This window comes from Otolemur garnettii, unplaced genomic scaffold (assembly GCF_000181295.1).
Source record: "Otolemur garnettii isolate 467f Iridium unplaced genomic scaffold, OtoGar3 scaffold00087, whole genome shotgun sequence".
Lineage (NCBI taxonomy): Eukaryota > Metazoa > Chordata > Mammalia > Primates > Galagidae > Otolemur > Otolemur garnettii.
The window spans coordinates 817773-840659 of NW_003852482.1; the positions used below are offsets into that span (position 1 = coordinate 817773).

General features: G+C 54.4%; 4 protein-coding genes across 5 annotated transcripts in view; 1 reads left to right on the forward strand and 3 right to left on the reverse strand.

Moving 5' to 3' along the window:
* NELFB (negative elongation factor complex member B) overlaps positions 1-4094 on the reverse strand; it is a 20295-nt gene extending 16201 nt beyond the window's left edge. Inside the window, exons 1-5 of the mRNA XM_012808262.2 lie at positions 4002-4094; positions 3536-3859; positions 3045-3208; positions 2863-2962; positions 1593-1823 (exon numbers count right to left, since the gene is read on the reverse strand). Coding sequence (XP_012663716.2) covers positions 1593-1823; positions 2863-2962; positions 3045-3208; positions 3536-3859; positions 4002-4094 — 912 coding nt within the window. The remainder of the gene's footprint in view (positions 1-1592; positions 1824-2862; positions 2963-3044; positions 3209-3535; positions 3860-4001) is intronic.
* A 3004-nt stretch (positions 4095-7098) lies between these two features.
* STPG3 (sperm-tail PG-rich repeat containing 3) lies at positions 7099-8635 on the reverse strand. 2 transcript variants are annotated; one of them, XM_003794803.2, is made up of 6 exons: positions 8502-8635; positions 8253-8410; positions 8009-8143; positions 7785-7873; positions 7385-7682; positions 7099-7232 (listed from the first exon to the last, which is right to left on the reverse strand). In XM_003794803.2, the coding sequence occupies exons 1-6, from the start codon at positions 8609-8611 to the stop codon at positions 7099-7101; spliced, it is 924 nt and encodes a 307-aa protein (XP_003794851.1). In that variant the 5' UTR covers positions 8612-8635. The 2 variants fall into 2 exon arrangements, with proteins under 2 accessions (XP_003794851.1, XP_003794850.1); XM_003794802.1 differs by having other exon boundaries at positions 7385-7523; positions 8502-8611.
* A 3089-nt stretch (positions 8636-11724) lies between these two features.
* FAM166A (family with sequence similarity 166 member A) lies at positions 11725-15378 on the forward strand. The gene is made up of 7 exons (XM_003794801.1): positions 11725-11780; positions 13355-13569; positions 13650-13909; positions 13994-14120; positions 14411-14505; positions 14851-14968; positions 15290-15378. The coding sequence occupies exons 1-7, from the start codon at positions 11725-11727 to the stop codon at positions 15376-15378; spliced, it is 960 nt and encodes a 319-aa protein (XP_003794849.1).
* On the reverse strand, positions 15369-17855 carry TUBB4B (tubulin beta 4B class IVb). Its single transcript, XM_012808264.2, has 4 exons — positions 17655-17855; positions 17227-17335; positions 17033-17143; positions 15369-16594 (listed from the first exon to the last, which is right to left on the reverse strand). Exons 1-4 carry the CDS (start codon positions 17709-17711, stop codon positions 15534-15536), a joined length of 1338 nt encoding a protein of 445 aa, XP_012663718.1. The 5' UTR covers positions 17712-17855; the 3' UTR covers positions 15369-15533.
* Between the last annotated feature and the right edge of the window lie 5032 nt (positions 17856-22887).

Consider the following 22887-nt stretch of genomic DNA (forward strand, 5'->3'; position numbering starts at 1 on the left):
AATAAATAGTCAGGAATATAACAAACAAAATACAAAATGAAGGGGCAGCGCCTGTGGCTCAGTGAGTAGGGCACCGGCCCCATATACTGAGGGTGGCAGGTTTGAACCCAGCCCCAGCCAAACTGCAACAAAAAAATAGCTGGGCATTGTGGCAGGCACCTGTAGTCCCAGGTACTCAGGAGGCTGAGGCAAGAGAACTGCCTAAGCCCAAGAGCTGGAGGTTGCTGTGAGCTGTGATGCCACAGCACTCTACCAAGGGCGACAAAGTAAGACTATCTCTACAAAAACAAAAAAAAGAGGGTAATTGGTGAACCACACCTACGGTGCATCTTACAGGGATACATGTGAAACTTACTAAATGTAGAATATAAATGTCTGAACACAACAACTAAGAAAATGCCATGAAGGCTATGTTAACCAGTTTGATGAAAATAATTTCAAATTGTATATAAAATTAGCACATTGTACCCTATGACTGCATTAACGTACACAGCTATGATTTAATAAATTAAAAAAAAAATACAAAATGAAGAACCCAACTTCAACCATATTAACAAAATTATTTAAACAATTCAAGGTTTCAGAATCAAACAGAACTTGCTTTTTAGAAGTGGAGGAGGGTCTGGTCACAGTGACTCACACCTGTAATCCTGGCACTCTAGGAGGCTGAGGTGGGTTGATTCCTCAAGCTCAAAAGTTAAGAGATTAGCCTGAGCAAGAACAATACCCCTATCTCTACTAAAAATAGAAAAACTAGCTAAGCATTGTGGCAGGTACCTGTAGTCCCAGCTACTCAGGAGGCTGAGGCAAGAGGGTCACTTGAGCCCAAGAGTTTGAGGTTGCTGTGAGCTTTGATGCCACAGCATTCCACCCATGGCTGACAGACTGAGACTCTGTCTCAAAAAAAAAAAAAGAAAGAAAGGGCTAGGCGTCTGTAGCTCAGTGGCCAGGGCGCCAGCCACATACAACGAATCTCGCAGGTTGGAACCCAGCCCCAGCCTGTCAAACGATAACTACAACCAAAAAATAGCCAGGCGTTGTGGTGGGCACCTATAGTCCCAGCTAGTTGGGAGGTTGAGGCAAGAGAATCGCTTAAGCCCAACAGTTTGAGGTTGCTGTGAGCTGTGACACCACGGCACTCTACCAAGGGTGATATAAACTCTGTCTCAAAAAAAAAAAAAAAGAAAGGCTCAGCACCCGTAGCTCAGCAGCTAGGGTACCAGACACACACACAGAGGCTGGTAAGTTCAAACCCAGCCCAGGCCTGCCAAAAAACAGTGACAACTACAACAAAAAAAATACTCAGGTGTTGTGGCGGGCGCCTGTAGTCTCAGCTACTTGGGAGGCTGAGGCAAGAGAATCACTTAAACTGAGACTTTGAGGTTGCTGTGAGCTGTGACACCACAGCACTCTACCAAGGGCAACATAGTGAGACTCTGTCTCAAAAGAAAAAGAAAAGCAAAATATATACAAACATAAGAACAATCAAGCTTCTCTCCAGCCACAGGGTACAAGCATACTTCTTTAGCAGCAGAACCACCCAAACTAGGCAGCTGAAGGGCCTGGCCACAGGTGAGCACCCTCTCCCTCACCTCACCCTGGCGTCTGGTCTTGGGGGAAGGGCTGAAGAAGTTATGCAGGACTGAAAGCTCTGTGCTGAAGAGTGCACTCTCCTTTTCCAGAATGTACTGCTTTAGCAGTGGGGAGACCTCATCCCCAAAGAGTGCCTGGTTGTCCTGCCAGATCTGCCGCTTCACCTCCACAGCACAGGCCCGGTAGAGTTCCTTGTCAGCCATCACCAGTTTCAACTTCTTCTCAGGAACCTACAGAACAACAGAAGCCTTCTGTGAGTGGTGCCTATGTTCCTGCACTTCCTTCAAGACAGGCCAAGAGGCCTCAGCTCTGGAGATTGCCTCGAGCACAGCCCCACCAGATAGTAACATCTATGACTGGTGCTCCAAACCCCATACAATGACTCAAGTGCCCAGCTTCAGTTTCCATGTGGCTTATCTGGCAGAAGCTAGTACAGAGCTTCACTTAGGCAGGTAGCACCTCAAACTCCCATGGACAAGGTGGGTGCAGTGGCTCACGCCTATAATCCCAGCATAGCCTGCAGCTCCTGGGCTACAATATTGAATACTGCAGGCAAGTGTGATACAATGCAATTTGTGTCTGTAAACATAGAAAAGGTACAGTAGGCCAGGCAAGGTGGCTCACACCTGTAATCCCAGCACTTGAGAGGCCTGAGGTGGGTGGATTGCCTGAGCTCACAGGTTCAAGACCAGCCTGAGCCAGAGCAAGACCTGCCTCTAAAAAAAACTGCCAGGCGTTGTGGTGGGCACCTGTAGTCCCAGCTACTTGGAAGGCTGAGGCAAGAGAATCGCTTAAGCCTAGACTTTGTTGTTTTTTTTTTTTTAGACAGAGCCTCAAGCTGTCCCCCTGGGTAGAGTGCCGTGGCATTACAGCTCACAGCAACCTCCAACTCCTGGGCTCAAGCGAGTCTCCTGCCTCCGCCTCCCAACTAGCTGGGACCACAGGTGCCCGCCACAACACCCGGCTATTTTTTGGTTGCAGCCGTGGTTGTTTGGCGGGTCCGGGCTGGGGATTCGAACCCGCCACCTTAGGTGTATGTGGCTGGCACCTTAGCCAGCTGAGCTATAGGCGCCGAGCCTGAGCCTAAGCCTAGACTTTGAAGGTTGCTGTGAGCTATGACTCCACGGCACTTCACCAAGGGTGACAAAGTGAGACTCGGTCTCCAAAAAAACAAAAAAACCTCCATGGAGCTAAGCAGCTGCTGTCTGGACCACGCACTGCTACCTCTACCAACCAAGGGTATGCAGGAGGCCAGCCCTCAGTTTTTACCTTGGGCAGGTGCTTCATGACACACATCACCACTGGCTGCAAGGACGGCATCTTGACCAGAGAAAAGCTCTTCTCCAGAAGGTCTTCCAGCTTCTTGTACCTTGTACCAAGGGGTAATAAATGCTGCTGAATCAATTCTGGAGCTGAGAAGCAGGCTGCACCCTCGGCAAGTGGAGACCTACCTTTCCTCAGCCTTCCCCTCCGAAGCAATAGCTGATACTCGTTCCAAAAGTTTGTCCCGGAGCTCATCAAACACCGACTGGTGGAACTCCAGCCGCGGTGTTCCGTGCAGGTCCAAGAAGGGAAGGGCCGACTGCAGAGAGGGCAGCAGCACGCCATTCTCTGTCTGAGGAGGCAAAGGGTGAGGGCAGATAGATCTGGCTGTTGGAATGTACAACAGAAGCCTCAGCCGCTGCCAAGACCATCCATGCACCCCGAACGCCCTGACTGCATGAAGAAACACGTCCACGGACGTTCTCAGCAGGGCTGGCGGTAACCGCAATAACTGGAAACTAGCCTGGCCTCTGTTAATGCGGTGCTAGCTCAAATAGCACCGCAATGTTCGTGCCAGAGAACGCCAGGCAATTCCCAACTTCCAAGCCCGCCAACCCCTGGCCCGACTCCCGCCTCCGCGAGCAGCGCCCTGGGCCGGGAGCCCGCAGCAGCGCCTCACCTGGAACTGCTCGATGGCCTTGAGCGGCTCAGTGCAGTTGGTCAGCGTCTCCTTCAGATCCTCGCCGTTGGCCACGCCCAGGTCCTGCAGCCCAGCGAACAGGGCCGAGGCGCCGGCCGCCACCCGGCTCGGCGCCCCATCTCCGCCCCGCTCCGCCGGTGTCGCGCTGGACGCCGCAGAAGCCCCAGAAGCTCGCTCCCCCGAGCCTCGGGGGCCGCCCGAGCCCCGCTCCCCCGCGCCCTCCAGCTCGGCCAGGTCCTGTCCGCAGCGCCTCGGAACAAGCCCCACAGCCGCCCACTTCCGCCCCGCACAGCTCCGGTCCGCCTGCCAAACCGCCGGGAGGAAACACAGCAGAGGCCTCGCAGGGGTTCCTAGCAGCTGCGCCCTAGCCCGGGAGAGGCTGAGCGAGGGGTGGGTGAGAGGGGTGGTGGTGCTCAGTGACTGGAGGCCTCTGGCCCCGCCCCACGCTGTCTTTGGTCCTCCAGGCCCCACCTCTATACACCTCCGTTTTCCGCCGGGTCTCCCGGCTACTGCTGCTCGTGGAGGTCTTCTCCCTCATGCCGGAACCGAGTCCTGTCTCGGGCGGGCGGTGGGGAGGGGCCGGAGGAAAGCGAGGGCCAAGAGGTCAGTGCCCGCGGGTCGGAGCGGCTTGCCTTATAAATTTAAGAATTGGGCCTGCGCAATGGCTAACGCCTGTAATCCCATCACTCTAGGAGGCTGAAGGGGACAGACTGTTTGAGCTGAGTTTGAGACCAGCCTAAACAAGAGCGAAACCCCATCTGCAAAAATAGCTGAGCCTTGTGACAGGCACCTGTAGTCCCAGCTACTACGGAGGCTGAGGCAGGAGGATTGCTCAAGCCCAAGAGTTTGAGGTTGTTGTGAACTATGATGCCATGGCACTCTACCCAGGGCAACAAAGTGAAACTATGATGCCATGGCACTCTACCCAGGGCAACAAAGTGAAACTATGATGCCATGGCACTCTACCCAGGGCAACAAAGTGAGACTCTTATCTCAAAACAGATTTAAGAACTGACCTTTTGACTCAGCGCCGGTAGCACAGTGGTTACGGGCACCGGCCACATACAACGAGGGTGTGCGGGTTCGAACCCAGCCCAGGCCAGCTAAACAATGACAACTGCAACAAAAAATAGCCAAGCGTTGTGGCGGGCACCTGTAGTCCCAGCTATTTGGGAGGCTGAGGTGAGAGAATCACAAGCCCAAGAATTTGAGGTTGCTGTGAGCTGTACGACATAGTGAGACTCTGTCTCAAGGTGGCTCAGCCGGTAAGGTGCCGGCCCCATATACTGAAGGTGTTGAGTTTGAACCCAGTCTCAGCCAAACTGCAACAAAAAAATAGCCGGGTGATGTGCAGGTGCCTGTAGTCCCAGCTACTCTGGAAGCTGAGGCAAGAGAATCGCCCAAGCCCAGGAGTTGGAGGTTGCTGTGAGCTCTGTGATGCCATGGCATTCTACTGAGGGCAATAAAGTGAGACTGTCTCTACAAAAAAAAAAAAAAAAAAAAAGAACTGACCTTTTAGGCAACTAAATTTTATTTTTATGATCATGAGAAACAGTATTGCTAATCTCACAGCAGCCTCTTGTTAATATTTTTGCATCAGAAAATGGATCACTGCCACCCTAGAAGCTCCATGCATTCAGGTCCTGCCAGGTACACAACCTGCACACTCTCTGAGATGAAGCTCACACCAGGGGCTTGTTGCAAAGACTAGAATCCAAGTGTGGTTCCAGTGGGGCCAGGAGTGCCTGGCAGATGCCTGGGCAGCCATCCTCAGTGCTTTTGAGGACCTGCCAACTGGGCCAACCACAATAGTGGACTCTCGGGCTGAGTCCTACTGAGTTGTAATGAGAGTACCTTATCCCTTAAAATGCAAGCAGCTGGCTCTGGGCAAGCAGACTCCCAGTGCCTAGTGTGCAAGTTCCTAGATCTGACATTTAGCCTTTATAGCTGTCCCACCAGCCCTGTGCCCTCCGGTCTCTGCTACACCAAACACCACCATTCCCTCTCCCTTTTCTTGTGCCTTTGCTGCTGAGGTTTCCTCTGCTAAAAACTGCTTATCCAGAAAACTCTTGCTAATCCTTGAAAGACCCTTCCTCCGGGCGGCTCAAAGGAGTAGGGCACCGACCCCATATGCTGGAGGTGGCATGTTCAAACCCAGCCCCGGCCAAAAAAAAAAAAAAGGCCCTTCCTCCACTGCCTCCTCCAGGAAGCCCTCCCTTCTCAGCCCAGCTAGAGAAGCTTGCTATTCCTCCCTGCTGCTTCTACTCCCAGGTTTGGATCCCAGGGGTGCCTAGTGGGCAGGGCATGAGCAGGGCTCCTGTTCCCAACATCTAGACTACCACAGCTCTCTTGCTGTTGATGCTGGCCAAGCTGGTCAACCCAGGGCCCTGCCGGAAGGTCCTACTGCACTGATTGAACACCCAGCTGGTTCAATTGTGGAGGAGGACTTGGGTATATGGTACTCAGACTCCCCAGGCCTTGGCTTCCTCTGCAACAGAGGGTGATGCTGACACCACAGAGCTGCTGCTTCAGAACCTTGGGCGAGGGCTGGGGGGAGGATAGCTGGAAGAATTGGTGAAGTCACAGGTGCTACTAGCTACAGGTGAGTCTCCTGGAGGTGGCAGTCTTTACTTAGGCAGGCAGCACCTCAAACTGCCATGAAGAGGGTGGGCATGTTGGTAGACCTCCCCCCAGGTAGGAGGATAGGCCTTGGCTGGTGAGGGGGACCAGCAGTCCCACTGCTGCTGTAGGCCTAAAACTTCAGGCAAGGCCAGGGGCCTAGGCAGCAAAGGCCAAGAGAGTGGATTTCTTGGGGCTCGACCTGTACAGCCCTGGGCCAGAGATGTCAGCCCACAAGCAACTAAGCCCACTGGGTCTTCAGTTCAAGGCCAAAGGGAAGTGGGGCCAGGTCCTGATGAACTGGTCCTCTCTGAGCCCTCCCTGAAGCTGGGTAGGCAGATGCCACCTCAAGATGGCAGTTTGGGGAGTGTGGCCCTCACCTGCACCCAACATTCAGTACTTTGGCTCAGCAAGCAGTCTGACTCTCAGGTAGACTGGCAGCTGGACCAGTCTCACTGGGTGGCACACCCAGGTGGAATGTTCTGCACTGTCCACAGGGCCCCCTTCTTATCCTATTCCAGGCCAGATTGCTCAGGAGCAGCCCCAGGCTGTCACCCCAACCCACCCTAGAAGAGCACACCCACCAGGAACAGCTAAATGGAGATCCCCCATGGGGAAAGCCAGAAATGACAGGCCATGAGCAGGACTGATGACAGGCAGCATCTTCAGGACTGCCTGCTGGGTGAAGGATGGGCACACCAGAGGTCAGAAGGACTGACACACCTCTGTATAACAGGGGGATGGGTGGGGAGGGGCTCCAGGCTGAACTCACTGGGTCCACAGCCCACAGAAGCATCCGCAGGCTAGAAAGGTAGTTCAGGGGTGCCCAGAGAGTCTGAAAGCCAGCCCCGGCTACCCAGTTGCAGAGACAGGCCTGGGAAAGCCACTTGATAACTGATGGAGCAGGCTGTGCCCAGTGGGCTCTAGAGTGAGCAGAAGGGGCCTGTGTCGTGTCGCTTGGGTCTGCGCACGCCCTGGATGACCACTCCAGGCACTGAGGGGAAGCGAGAGTTATAGCAGTCCTCCACATAGTAGGCGGCCGGGCCGGGGGTTCGGGCTGCAGAGAGAGAAGGCCGGGAGCCCTACCTCATGGCGGCTGCAGCCCCTAGCCCAGTGCCCACCTCCCATCCTCGGCGCCTGGACCCTGTGGTCAGCCTCGGCCCCCACCCTCAGGCCCAAGCCCAGCCCTTCTCTCCGAGGCCTCCTTACAGGAGCTGACCCAGGAGGCAAACGCGGGGGCGCGGCTCATAGAGAAGGCAGGCGAGCGGGCGCTCCTCAGGCAGCACCCAGGCAGGACATTGTAGGTGTTGGGGCTGGGGCGCTTCTCGCCGCGCGCCCGCAGGGAAGACTGCAGCAGGGTCGGGGCCCGGGGACCCGGTCCCCTGTCCCTGAGATGCCAGCGGTAGGCCTGGCTCTCAGGTCTCCCAGCCGTGGACCTGGGGACTCCGAAGCTGAAGGCCGGGAAGGCAGGCCGACTGAGTGGCTGGTAGTCGGCTGGCGACGGCCACTGTGAGGAGGCAGGAGGCAGAGCTGCAGGGTCCTCGCCGCCCCCGCTCGGCCCCACCTGGCCGCAGCCCCCGAAGACCCTGCCCGGGACGAGCGCCATCACCTTTAGCTCTCGGTTAAAGTCGGCCTTCTGCGTGAAGGGGCTCTCACTCTGGAACCACTGGGTCTGCCACGCCCGGCGGCCGCCGCCCTCTGCAGTGGGCGGAGTGTCGGTTGTGGGGGAAGGCGGGGTGGGGGAAGGCGAGAGGGGGCTCAGGGCAGAGGCAGAGGCCCCATTCCCAGGGTGGGTCAGACCAGGTTGGGTGGGGACTGGGAGGGAACACGCACCTCGGCCTTCGAGCTTGTGGCCTATGCTGTACTGGGGGTGAGGGGAGGATTCTCGCATCGATGCACTAGGCACCTGGTATTTGGTGGGGCCAGGGATGTCCAGGTCGGTCAGGATGGGGGGCCGTCGCTCGAGCACTGGCCACAGGAAGCAAGCACTGGGCTCAGGTTCCTCCCAGCAGGCCCCTGTCCCTGCTGCAAAGACTAGCTCCGGGTAGGGGGTAGGGTAGCCAGTACCCTCACTCACTTAGCGCCCTCAGGGTCTGGGTGTACGCAGGTGAGGACTGCTGGGGGGTATCCTTGCATACCCGGAGGGTGGCTGGGACCTCTTTCCTCTTTGGGGAGCACATCTCATCCCAGGCTGTGCCAAGCTCTGGGTCAGACAGCAATGCAGCAACATTGGGCCTACAGGGAGATGAGAGCCACTGTCTACCCAGCCCACTGCCTGCCCTTTCCAGGCTGTCCCCCTAGCCTGCCCATTGCCCTCTGAAGTTACTGGATGGGCTCTAGTGCCTTCTGCCTTAGGGGGCCATGAGTCCAGTGTTTGCCTCCATTGATGTAAAAATTTGCTAGGAATTTCACAGCCTTCTGGTCAAAATTCATCATCAGAGGCTCCCAGCTCCCTTCCCCAAGAGCACTTAGGGGTTCTGTGACCTCACTGTTGCCAGGGCTCCCTGGGAAAGAAGCATTGTTCAGCTCTGGGGGGCCTGCCTGAGCAGACCTCAGCTCCAGGAGCCCCTCTTCTACCTGCCCGGTGGGTACCTTTAACTCCTGGCCAAAGTCCCCTCTACTCCCTCTCCCTGCTTCCTGTCCCAGTGTTACTAACCCACAGGAGGGTTCAGTGCTGCACAGAGCCAATTACTGAGTCAGAAGAACTGTCAAGGAAGAAGAGATTTTTTTCAGAAGACTCGCCTACTTGGGGGAGGCACAGGTTACCTCAAATCTACCTCCCCGTTCAACAGTGTCAGGAGTTTTTATGGAGGAAATGAATAATACATAAGGGGAGTGAACACCATGACATGTGTTGGGTGGAACACAGGGCACGAAAACACAGGGAAGAGGGTGGCTCCTGTGGCTCAAAGGAGTAGGGCGCCAGCCCCATATGCTGGAAGTGTTGGGTTCAAACCCAGCCCTGGCCAAAAACTGCAAAAAAAAAAAAAAAGAAAAGAAAGAAAGAAAGAAAGAAAGAAAACACAGGGAGGAGTCATGCTAGTACATATCCCATGTACAAAAAAATGGTGGGTAAGTCTCTTCCTGGATGAGAATTTTAGTATCATAATGAGCTAGGGGTTAATATTGTCCACTCTTTCAGTATTGTTGGTAGATTCAGTGGTCCTTGGGCATGATCTGCAGTGGCATATCACTTATCTTTCTCCGGACAAACAGGTGGTGTAAAGCGCTATAGTTATCTCTGGGTGGAAGGAGGTTCTGCTGTTCCTAGGAAAAAACTCAAAAGGAACTGCATCAGCACAACAGAAAGTTACAAAGTTCTTCTGCTCAGCAGCTCTTACTGAGACCTCTCTTGTCTTGTCTTTGCTTTCTCTAAGACTGTAGCTGCTAGGCTACTGGTGCTGAGATAACACTCACGGTTACAGACCTGTCCAGGCAAGGCCACTTGGCTTCCTGCTTCAGTATCAATATGAACACTGAAAACTCCTTTGGAATATGAGGGAGCTAAGACACTTAAGAACCATTAATTTTTGGTTATGGTGCCATTTACAATTTACTAACCCTTCCCCTCTCCTGCCCTCTGGGGTCTCCTAGGAGGCTGGGGTCCACTATCAGTGGCTTCTGGAAGGACTGAGGCCCTGGCAGAGAGTGGAGCAGAACTTATATTTGCCAGGTCCCACCAGATGCCCAGCTGTATGGAGCCAGCCAGGACTTTGAGGATAGGATGGGGTGAGGAACCCAGGAAGGCTCCCAAGAGGAATAGGACCACCAGCTGCCCCACCCAGAAACCCCCTTGTGGAAAAAGTGAAGAGTCGTCATCAGATGGGTCTGCGAGGGCCAAGAGGATGGCAGAGACAGGGCTGGGTGGGGAGAGCCAGTCTTCTGCCTATGGTCACAGAGGCCATAGGGGGCACAGATGGACTGAGCTGCCCAGTCCAGCTGCAAAGGAGTAATGAGTGTGAGTGAGCAAGAGCCTTGGACCAGTCACACACCTTGACCCTTGTGTGTGGCCCCTGGAGTTGACCTGGGCTGCAAATCCAAGGCAGGGCCCAGTCAAGAAAGTCTTATCCCGAGAGCCTTCCTCAGTCCTGACCAAGGCTATTCTTCTGCAGCCCTCCCACCTAGCACTGACCCTGCTGGCCCTGAATGGACACATGCTTGAGGAAACACATTTTATCTGGGAGAGGGGTTCACAAACTCCAGGGCCCCTCCCATGCTATGCAGCATGTGAGGACAGTGGCAGTGGCTGCAAATGTAACTGTGTTTCACTTTGCTAATGAAGCCTTTGTCCTTGGACATTGAGGCTAACTTCAGTTCCTCTCTTTAATAAACACTGCCATGATGAAGGATGTTGCATATGTATCATCAGCTAAGTATCAGATCATTTCCTTAAGATGGTTCCTAAGAGTGGAAGCCATGGGCTAATGTATGCAGTGGCTTGTATGGACTTGATCTGTTACCAAATTGCTTTGCAGAGAAGCCTCCCAAATTAGAGGCCATTCCATGACCCTACCAGTAATGAGCCTTAGAAACTGCAATCAGCGTTTATTTGTTTGAAGTTCAATCTCATGTCCTTACATTTATTGCCTCTGGTCTTTTTATTTATTTATTTATTTATTTATTTATTGAGACAGTATCTTACTTTGTCACCCTCAGTAGAGTGCCATGGCATCACAGCTCACAGCAATCTGCAACTCTTGGGCTTAAGCGATTCTCTTGCCTCAGCCTCCCAAGTAGCTGGGACTACAGGCACCCGCCACAACACCTGGCTATTTTGCTGTTGTTGTTGTTGCAGTTGTCATTGTCTTAGCTGGCCGAGGCTGGGTTCGAACCCAACAACTTTTGGTGTATGTGGCTGGTACCGTAACCACTGTGCTACAGGTGCTGAGCCTCATATTTTTGTTTTAAAGAACTTTTTATGCTGACATATTCTTTTCCTAACACTTGTTGCAGACTCCCCACCCCCACCCCAGTTTTTAGTTTGTGTTTTAGTATTTGACCATGTGTCAAATTTGACCTCCTTACTAATTTTTTTCTTTCATTATATCTTCTCCTAATTAGTACCTCCTTACTAATTTTTTTCTTTCATTATATCTTTCTTTACCTTTATGGTTAGAAAGTCCTTCCTATACCAAAAAAAAAAAAAAAGAATTCAAGATTTATTTAAAATGTAAAATAATGTCCTGCTCCAGGTGAAAGAGCCTTCTGGAGAGAATGCTCAGAGCTCTCCAAGCTGGGAATCTCCAGACTCAAGCCTCTGCCCTGGGGCAGGGCCTGCTTCTCTTCTGGCTACTGACCTCCTGAGAGTATCAAGAACCCGGACCCCTCCTAGAGAAATGGTCCCCTAGAATGTCCTTCCAGGCCAGCCTGCCGAGCCTGGCACCTGTCTGGGCTTTAGACTCCTGGCTGCAAAATGGGAACACTCACCGGAAGGCACCTGGCCCAGTGCAGGCTCCTTCACAATGGTTGCCAGGCAACAGGACTCCCCACAGGGAAGGAGCCAGACCAGGATAAGGCACTGGAGCTAGCAGGGGCTAACTGGAGGCAAAATGACAGCTACTGATAAACACAACCTCTTCACGCCAGAACCTCACTACATCCCTGGGTAAGAGCTGGCTCTGCAGGGTGGCTGGAGTCAGGATTGGGGCAGAGGGCCCAGAGGCCCAGGAGACAACGCAAGGGGCTCCAAAGCAGTGGGGGTACTGCTGACCAGGAACACCAGGAAACTGAGGACTGAGGCCCTGTGACCTGGAGGACCTGGGACACAGTAGGCTCTAGGGTAGGAGCTGCCAAGGGCCCGGGCCTCATCCCTCCCTGCTGGTGCATGGCCGAGGAATGCCATGCCAGGTGGCCAGCATGTCTGTCAGAAGTAGAAACTAGGACAGTGAAACAGCTGGCAGAGGCCGGCTGAGTAAATGCTGGACACTTACTCCATAGAGGACTCTACATCTTAAAGATAAACATGTGCCAGGCTGCCTCACAAGGTATTCCCTTAAAAAAACTAAAGATAGGGCGGCACCTGTGGCTCAAAGGAGTAGGGTGCCAGCCCCATATACTGAAGGTGGTGGGTTCAAACCCAGCCCCGGCCAAAAACTGCAAAAAAAAAAAAAAGAACCCTAAAAATAACCCCTATACAAAACCTGTGTGAACGTGTGTGCGCACGAGCACACCTAAGTATCTGCACACAGATACATGCAAAAATAAGGAAAGGCTGGGCCTTTGTACGATGCTTACTTCTGGGGAAAGCCGGTGCTCACCTTTTAAACTTAGGAGTCTGCATTAGCTTTGGGAATTTTTTTTTTTTTGAGACAGAGCCTCAAGCTCTGGGTAGAGTGTTATGGCATCACAGCTCACAGCAACCTCCAACTCCTGGGCTCAAGCGAGTCTCCTGCCTCAGCCTCCCAAGTAGCTGGATGACAGGCACTGGCTACAACACCTGGCTGGTTTTTTTTGGTTGCAGCCATCGTTGTTTGGCGGGCCTGGGCTGGATTCGAACCTGCCACCTTAGGTGTATGTGGCTGGCACCTTAGCCACTTGAGCCACAGGCGCCGAGCCAGCTTTGGGAATTTTGTAAAAGACAATTCATATTCTTTGTGTGATCACACAGACCACTAACCACTGAAAACTATGGTCTGTAGGGCCCCCAATATGACACCTGTACCATGTCTCCACATGATTAATTTAAATAACTGTTCTCCTTTAAAGTTCAGCCCTCTCACCTGCCTCCCAAATCCTGGCCTTCTGGGGTGGTAAAGGTCCAGTTATACTTTACCCTACACCTTCATGGTGGGATCAGTTGGAGTCTGAGGGGCTTCCCCCCACGTGGGCACATGTCCCCTCCATACTTCTGGTCCTGGCACTTGCTCCCATAGCACAGTGTCCTACTTCCTTGCTATTGGAATGAGATGTGAGAAAGGGTCTTGGAGAGTGGCAAGTGCAGGGTAAATGGCAATCCGATCATGGTACTGACAATGAAGCTCACCTTTTGGACCAGGAATGTTTGCCCTTTCAAGCCCCAAGAGCCACAGAAGGTACTACTGCAAGCCCCCTTCACAGGTAAGCAAAGGTCAGATGACTTACCACAGGCCAAGCTGCTGGTAAGTGACAGGTGGGCTGGATCTCACCTGGCTACCAGGCTGCCCCAACAACCTGCCTTGTCTCTTCCTCTTCCCTACACAGCTATGCTGGCTTCTACCCCCAGCTGCGCTACCAGGTGGGGAACACCTATGGGCGCACCACGGCACAGCTGCTCACGGACCCCAGTGTGCGCAAGAGCCCCTGCTCTGTGCTGTCCCCCATGTTGAAGCCCAAGTTCATCGAGGACTTCAGCAAGTCCAAGCCTCCCTGGATTCCCTGCCGGGACCTAAATGAACCTTATATCCCGCACTACACCAGTGAGCTGCCACCCCCAGGCCCTGCACCCTCCGGCACCCACCCTTCTGTTCCCTTATTCACCAGTTGCCTGTCTGTATAGGTCTGAAGCCCCACAAGAACTTTGCAATCCTGGGCCAGCTCCCATCCCAGGAAGTGGACATCCAGGAGCCACCAGTAGAAAATATATCCAGACAAGTTGTGCTGCCTGCAGGCTTCATGCCCTACCCGCCCTACCCACCATGCCCACCAGGAAGGAAGATGGACTCCAGGGACCTGGGACACCCAGGCCTGCGGCTGGCATATGGAGAAGAGGCCTGGAAGAGCACTGTCCCTGTCCATGAGGCCCCACGGCGATACCAGGTAACTGGGAGCCACCTTGGCACCAAGCCCCACCCCACCCAGACCCTGGTAGGTGCTGCAGTGACTTGCCCCTCCCAAATCCAGCTGTACCACTGCAGGAGGAATGAGTACCTACCCCCGGCCCACCAGCAGCAGACACTAGATGTAGGCAGGTTCCAGCGGCTGCCGCAGCTGGACCACCCCAACCTGATCCAAAGGAAAGCCATCTCAGGTGGGTGCCTGGGGCCTGGGCTGGTTTGGACAGGGACGCCCCTACCCAGAGTTCCTACAGAATGAGAGCCAGTGAGCCCCTTGCTCTCTCCCTTGAGCCTCCCAGCTGCTTCCCAGAGTTCAGCGTTTCCCAAGACTCCTGCTGCCTGCCCCTGTATTTGGCCCCGAGAGGTAATAGCCAACATTTAGGAAAGAAGCCTGAACCGGCTTCCCTCACAGGTCTGGGAGGTAGGCATCCCCAGGGAAGGCCAAGGGGACTTGGCTAGGACGCTGACATCTGCCCACTCCCAGGCTATGCTGGCTTCGTCCCCCAGTTCACTTGGGTGATGGGGGTGAATTACCGTGATGGGGTCACACAAGCTATGGATGAATTTGACAAGAAGCAGGTAGGAAGCCCCAGGGCCTGCTCCCAAGAGCCTGGCTCCCAGCATAGTGTCTCCACCCACATGGAAGATTCCCTGGAGGGGGCCAAGCTTCCTCAGAGGCCTGGGGAAGGGGGGCCATGCCTAGCTCAAGGGTACATCCCCTAAAGGCCTTAGCTTTCTGCTCTCAACTGTCTTGGAGTGGGCGCTAGGGCAGAGGAGATCCAGGAGCACCAGCCACTTCCCAGTGAAAGTGCCAGCCCACCAACTCTAGCTGAGGCAGGCAGGTCAGGCCCCAACTTGGGTATTTTGCTCACTTGTTGCCAGCCGGGGGAGGCAGTGCTTGTCAGCACCTGCCTGTTTCCCCAGTTCCTATTCAGAAATCCCATCTGTGCCCTGGGCGAGAGGCTGCCTAAGACACACTGGCCTAGCAACAGCATCTACAGCAGCCAGGGTCTGATTCCTTTCTACACAGGGTTTGTACCATGTGAGTAAACAGTAGGCCTGACACCTACCACCCACCAATCCTGCCAGATGCCCCACATCCCACTTGTTTTGTCAAGATCATGCTGACATACCTGCCCACCATGGGGAGAGATGGCCAGTACAGGTGCAGGACTGCCCACCATTCCCTCCTCCCATTTGGAAGGGGTTCATGATCCCAAACACAGGCCTCTTGGCCTTCAGGAAGCAGGTTCCCCAACAAGCAGAGGCTCAAGGCCCATGGAAGCCTGCAGGGACCATTCACAGGCTTGTCCCAGGTCTGTGATAGGTTAAGCACAGCTCAGCTACAGCCTGTTCTCTTCAGCCATGCAAGACAACTACGCACTGACGTTTGGCAATAGCACTCGCAAGGCCTATCAGAAGGAACTGGAGAGGCGAAATGACACACTATGAAAATGCTTTAATGGTGATGTCTGTACAGCATATGATGTTGAGACAGAAAGAACAGCAAGGGCACACACAGTGAGACGCGGCTATCAGGGAATAGGTTGTGAGTGAATAAAGAGTTCACACCAATTCCACGGTTTACCCGGTAGCAGGGGCTGGCTCTATGCCACTTCCTCCTCAGCTTCCTCCTCAAACTCGCCCTCCTCCTCAGCTGTGGCATCCTGGTACTGCTGGTACTCAGACACCAGGTCGTTCATGTTGCTCTCAGCCTCAGTGAACTCCATCTCGTCCATGCCCTCGCCCGTGTACCAATGCAGGAAGGCCTTGCGCCGGAACATAGCTGTGAATTGCTCAGAGATGCGCTTGAACAGCTCCTGGATGGCTGTGCTGTTGCCAATGAAGGTGGCAGACATTTTTAACCCCCGGGGTGGGATGTCACAGACAGCTGTTTTCACATTGTTGGGGATCCACTCAACAAAGTAGCTGCTGTTCTTGTTTTGGACATTAAGCATTTGCTCATCCACCTCTTTCATGGACATGCGGCCCCTGAACACAGCAGCCACTGTTAGGTAGCGGCCATGGCGGGGGTCGCAAGCAGCCATCATGTTCTTGGCGTCAAACATCTGTTGAGTGAGCTCAGGTACTGTCAGGGCCCGGTATTGCTGGCTGCCCCGGCTGGTCAGTGGGGCAAAGCCAGGCATGAAGAAATGCAGGCGGGGAAAAGGGACCATGTTAACGGCCAGCTTCCGCAGGTCAGCATTGAGCTGGCCTGGGAAGCGCAGGCAAGTGGTGACCCCACTCATGGTGGCAGACACCAGGTGGTTCAGGTCACCGTATGTGGGCGTAGTCAACTTTAGGGTTCTGAAGCAGATGTCATAGAGAGCTTCGTTATCAATGCAATAGGTCTCGTCTGTGTTTTCTACAAGCTGATGGACTGAGAGGGTGGCGTTGTAGGGTTCAACCACCGTGTCCGACACCTTGGGTGAGGGCACCACACTGAATGTGTTCATGATTCTGTCTGGGTACTCCTCCCGGATCTTACTGATGAGAAGGGTGCCCATCCCAGACCCAGTCCCCCCACCCAGGGAATGGGTCAACTGGAAGCCCTGCAGGCAGTCACAGCTCTCAGCCTCTTTCCTCACAACATCCAGCACGGAGTCCACCAGCTCTGCGCCTTCTGTGTAGTGCCCCTTGGCCCAGTTGTTTCCAGCACCACTCTGACCTATGAGAGAGGACAGCTGGTCACTTAGCAGCCAGGTATGGCGTCACCACCCATCACCATCAAGTGATATGTGAAATGAGATAATGCACACTGGGTACTAACCTCCCAAAATCATAGCAGGTCAAACTTGAGACAATTTAACATGCCCCTTCCCAGCTAGCCCCTGCCAATTCTCAAACATCAAGCAGCAGCAGTAGTAATCACTGCCTCAGTTCAGGGTTCTTTGCAGGAAGATTACATCTGCTGCTCCTTGCAGTGGACAGACAGCTGGGCCTTCCTCCCAAAGCCGCTTTAGAAGGGGATTGAGTGACTTGGAAAGGAGGGTGTCCAGGGAAGCCCCGGCTCTGCGGTTCTCACGGTAGTGACCTTGAGACAGCCCCTTGACCTTTGAGCTGCCCTAGTAAACATGCTGCTGCCCAACCCCCAACCGCGGCTTACCGAAGACGAAGTTGTCCGGCCTGAAGATCTGCCCGAAAGGGCCCGAGCGCACTGAGTCCATAGTGCCGGGCTCTAGATCCACGAGCACGGCACGGGGCACGTACTTGCCACCTGGGGTGGGGGACAGGGGGAGAATTAGCTAGAAAAAGAGAAAAGGTAACAAGAGAGCGATCAGGAAGGGGCCAGGGTCTCACCGGTGGCCTCGTTGTAGTACACGTTGATGCGCTCCAGCTGCAGGTCGCTGTCCCCATGGTAAGTGCCGGTAGGGTCGATGCCATGCTCATCGCTGATCACCTCCCAGAACTGTAAGGCACACGGGCGGGCCCGGGCGGGCAGAGGCTGAGTCACCGCCGCCGGTGCGCCGGTGCGCCGGGGCGGCCCCGCCCCGGACGGGCGCGGCGACCGGACCCGCTTCCCTTCTCCGCCCGCGCACCCCGAACCCCCCAGGACCCAGGGGACCGTGGCCGTGTCAGTGTTGGCCCTGGTCCTAGCCCCACGCCGTGCGCTCGGGGCCCGCAATGCGGGGGCGCCTCCCGCCCGGCCAGGGGCTGCCGCCATCTTTCCGGGCAGCTCCCCCTGCCTGGCAAGCCCACATCGGGGCCTCGGCACGCCGGTCGCCCACCTTGGCGCCGATCTGGTTGCCGCACTGCCCGGCCTGCAGGTGCACGATCTCCCTCATGGCGGCGGCGGCGGCGGCGGCAGGGAAGTAGGCTGCAGGAAGACGGAAGAGCAGAGGAGCAGGCGCGCAGAATGCTACAACCGACGCTCGGGCAATGCTTATATACCTGCCGTGCCCGCCTCTACAGGCCTCGGATTGGGATATCAGAACGAGGCTGCAAAGAAGCCTCGTTTGATTGGCTTTTTCTTCGTCAATCAAGCCGCCTATGACCCGCCTTCCTAACGCCTTTTGCTTTTTATTGGTCAGCCTCAGCCTCCGATCTCCCTATCATAATTCCCCCCCTCGTGAGGCGACGCTCTGTCCATTGGATGTTTCAAATGATTGATTTGCTCTCTCATTGGCTGGCTTCCGGGAGCTCGCCGACAAGTTGGCGCTATTGGCTGCGCAGGGTCAGCGTCCTAGTAACCGCCGCAGTGCAGCAGGAGCAGCGCGCGCGGGCGGAGTCGGGCTTCCGGCCAGAGAGGACTGGCCGGCCGCTGGCTGGCGGGCGTGGTCTTGGCCCCGAGCCTGGAGGACGGTTCGAGAACGGAAGCGGGCGGCCCTGGGGGCCCACCGTGCGCCTTCCCCTGGCCCACTGCCGCAGAGCGACGCGGACCGAGCATCCAGTTAGCGCTCCGGGGTGCGGGGCAGTGGATCAGCCCGAGGTGGAGGCCCGCCCGCACCCTGCGGGGTTGCGGAGGTGGCGGGTTGGCCCTGCCGCTGAGCGAGCTTGGGCGTCTCTAAGAGAGGAACTGGGACTCAGGTGCCGAGAGGGCGGCGGCACAGGGGACGCCGCCCCAAGAGCAGCAGACCGTGGCGGGGCTGAGGCTGTGCGGGTTTCTGCCTCTGACCCTAAGTCCCTAATCTCAGCGTTCTCTCGGGGACCGCGAGGGGAGCCTGTGGGTCCCGCCGCGCCCCAGGCGGGTCGGGTGCCGGGCAGTGGAGAGAAGGGGCGAGGCCCGCCTCTGGGATCCGCTTCGGCGTGTTGTGGAGACGGCCCTGGCCGAGTGCCGGTCGCCTTGGTGCCGCTCCCGCCCCCGAGTGTGCAGAACTGCGTGGAGACCGGGCCGGCGTCAAGACCTCCTTCGGTGGGTGGGCCAACAAGTACTTTTATTTCCACTAATTTATGACTTAATTTATATTTGAGAAGAAAAAAATTCATAAAGAGAAAAGATAAATTATACGTGGTCGCACCTTTAATCAGTCGCTTTATTAGCATTATGTTTTGGTAGCATTCTTATTTATTTTAGAGGGGGAGATTAAAAGGATGGCATTGCTAGTAAATCCTCTAGCTAGGAAAAAGAAATTAACAACACATAATTGCCCCTTTGAAAACAGATCACAGTAAGCAACTACCCCTTTGTCTGATTTACCACGTGGGGCTTAACTCGTTTTTGTTTTTATTTTAAGATTAACCACCTGTGGCTTAAATTGTTTTGAGCGTTTATCTTCACAGCACTTGAAAATTACTGAGAAGCTAGAAGGAACGTAACCCTTCCCCACCACCCACTCTTCCCAAACCATATTGGAAGGTCTCCGATAAGCCAGCCTCACAGAGAAAAAAACAGATGCAGTCACTTCTGCCTTCTTGCTGTCACCTGGCAGCAATAACTTTTTTTTTCTCCTTTACCCTCAATAAAAATCCTGAACACCTTACTCTCTAGGCCAGGATGTCTTTCTTCCTCTGGTGCCTCAAACTCCCCAACCTTGGGTAATAAAATAAACTTTTTTTTTCAAACTTCTAATTTTTGTGTTGAGAATTATTTGTTTTTGTTTTTGAGACAGTCACACCTTGTCACCCTTGGTATGTGGACTCATAGCTCACAGCAACTTCAAATTCTTGGGCTCAAGCGATTCTCTTGCCTCAGCCTCCTGAGTAGCTGAGACTACAGGTGCCTACCACAATGCCTGGCTATTTTTAGAGATGGGGGTCTCACTCCTGCTCAGGCTGGTCTTGAGCTCCTGAGCTCAGGGCAATCCACCTGCCTTAGCCTCCCAGAGTGCTGGGGTTACAGGTGTGAGCCACTGCACCCAGCAGAAAATTTTTTCATCCTGAGCTACAAGTTCCCGTCTAATAGGTCTCACTCTTGCCCAGGCTGCAGTGCAGTAAGGCAAATAGCTTAGTGCAGCCTCCAGTTCCTAAACTCAAGCAATACTCCTGCTCAGCCTCCAGAGTAGCTGGGACTACTGGTGTGCATCACTGGCTAAATTTTGTAGAGATGAGGCCGCACTATGTTGCCTAGCCTGGTCTCAAACTCCTGGCTTCAAGCAACCCTCCAGTCTTACACTTCCAAAGTGTATTGATAACTTTTTTTTAAAAGACAGAATCCCAAGCTGTTGCCCTGGGTGCCAAGGCATCATAGCTCACAGCAACCTCAAAACTCGGGCTCGAGCAATCCTCTTGCCTCAATTTTTCTATTTTTAATAGAGTCACAGTCTTGCTTTTGCTTAGGCTGGTCTTGAACTCATGAGCTCAAGCAATCCACCTGCCTCGGCCTCCCAGAGTGCTAGGATTACGGGCGTATTGAAGAACATTTTTAAAAGACTAAATATCATTAGGCCCTGAACAGTCTCCTTTGCTGTGGCCACTAGGCCTCTCTAGATTCTGGATTTCTGGGAGCTTCTTACCCACTCCTGACGAAAGGGTATTGGGGGCAGTGCCTGCTTATTTATGTTTCGTGGTGAAAGGGAATGTACCCTCACTTCACCACATAATGCGTGATACCATGGTATTATGCTATATACTGGCCAAAACTGTTTGTCTTTGGAAAATGTGCTAGGACCAGGTGCATCCTGAGCACGTGTAGAGGTGAGCATTTTCATAGTGGGAGTGTGGTCAGTAGCTGTGTTTGGTCCTTGGGGTCTGCTGCCGGTGTTTGCCACACTGACTGGGAGAGTGACCTCCCCCACAGACAGGTCCAGTAAAACAAACCTGGCTTTTTTTTTTTTTTTATTAGAGACAGGGTCTCACTCTGTAACCTGGGCTAGAATCCAGTGGCATCATCACAGCTCACTGCAGCCTGTAACTTTCGGTCTTATGCAATCCTCCTGCCTCAGCTTCTTGAGTAGTTGTAATTACAGGTGTGTACTACCAGGCCTGGCTAATCTTTCTTATTTGTGGGAGAGGCAGGTTCTTGCTAAATTGCCCAGGCTGGTCTTGAACTTTTGGCCTCAAGCAGTCCTCCTACCTCAGCCTCCCAATGTGCTGGGATTATAGGCATGAGTTGCTACTCCCAGACAAGACAAACCTAGCTTCTGTTGACCACTCTCAAACAGATCTAGCCCCTCAAAAGGACTGGAGTCTTTTATTGGTATGTAGGATGTACAGGGTCACTGCCAGGCATCCTAGGGCCCTCAGTTTCCATAGCACCCTGAATTGGCTCAGCACCCTAAAAAGCCCAAGCAGTAGACAAGGAAGCCATTTAAACCTCATAGCAGGTGAAGGAGAAACTCAAGACTCTTCCCATCCCCAACTAGCTGTGCAAATCCCTGACCAGGTTTCTCTTGGAGGTGTTTGGGTCCTTGGCATTTCCAAACCTTGTCAAATCCTCTCCACCCTATCCCCAGGCTGTGTGGCCTGAGAGTCCTCCACTGGAATAGGCTTTTACTTCCTGTGATCAGGACCTACAGGACTGGGAGGTGATTATGGCCCCCCCATTTATAAGTAAAAAAATCCAGGTTGTGTTGTCTGCCTGGGCCTGAGACCCAGAGCTCACCATGGCACCAGACATCTGTCTTGCCCCTCACAGTGCCCTGGTGCGGAGGACACTGGCTAGTACAGTCAGCAGAAGACTCCTTGCAGGCTCGGCGCCTATAGCTCAACCAGCTAAGGTGCCAGCCACGGTGGCGGGTTCGAATCCTCAGCCCGGACCCGCCAAACAACGACGGCTGCAACCAAAAAAAAAAAAAAATAGCCGGGCGTTGTGGCAGGCGCCTGTGGTCCCAGCTACTTGGGAGGCGGAGGCAGGAGACTCGCTTGAGCCCAGGAGTTGGAGGTTGCTGTGAGCTGTGATGTCATAGCACTCTACCCAGGGGGACAGCTTGAGGCTCTGTCTCAAAAAAAAAAAAAGAAGACTCCTTGCAGTGCTTAGGCCACAAGACCCACAAGGACAGCAGCTGTTGCGGCTGCTGCACAAAGCTGATGGGAGGACAGCCTGCAGATCCCCAACCTGCTCCAGTGTGAAGAGGCAGGACAGTATGGGGAGGGAGAGTCACCCTGCTCCAGTGTGAAGAGACAGGACAGTATGGGGAGGGAGAGTCACCTTCTGGGCCAGGCAGGATGCAGCCCAGAGAGCAGAGACCTGAGGCAGGTGGGGCTGTGGCATGCTGGGTGCCTGCCCTCCTTCTCCAGGCTGCAGCTGCTGGACACATCCACAAGGAAGGCTCTGTTTACTGGTGGCCATGGTCCCAGGGGGAGGGTGTATTACTACCAGGCAGGGCAGCAGGCAGACAGTAATTGGTGGCCTTAAAGGACCCAGCAGTCAGCCTTTGTGGGAGGAGAGGTGCATAGGGTACTTTCCCCTCCACCAGGGCCCCACTGCTTCCCCTCAAAGAGCAGGACAGGTACCCCCACACCCAATCTCCCTGAGCAAGGCCTGTCTCCTGGAGGGACATCAGCGTAACATGAAGCTGATGTCAGGTACGGGAGCATTCTGGAATCACAGGGTTGGAGGAACCAAAGCTGGGGTGTATGAGCTGGCCATGGGTGGCACTTTTCTTGCTGGAGCCCAGCCCAGCTCTGAGGTCTCCTTGGCTCCTAGAACAGGCCATCACCCTCAGGGGGAGACCTAGGCCCAAGAGTCCTAGGTGCTTCGGGTGGGTGTAAGGAGGCAGGGACGGCCTGGGGGATTTGGCGGGGGGTGGAGGGGTGGATAAAGGAAACTGAAAGGGAGTAAAAGGACAGGGCCACAGATGGGAGGTCCTAGGTCCCCCAGGCCTCAGCCTCCCCTCATCCTCACATAGCATCTGACTAGGCAAACCTGGGAGGGGCTGGGAAGAAAAGTGCCCTCATGAGGGCACAGGTTCTGAATGGGAGAGCATGAGTCTCTAAGAAATGGGCAAACCGGCTTGGTGCCTGTGGCTCAAGCGGCTAAGGCACCAGCTACATACACCTAAGGTGGAGGGTTTGAATCCAGCCCAAGCCGCCAAACAACAATAATGGCTGCAACCAAAAAATAGCCGGATGTTGTGGCGGGCG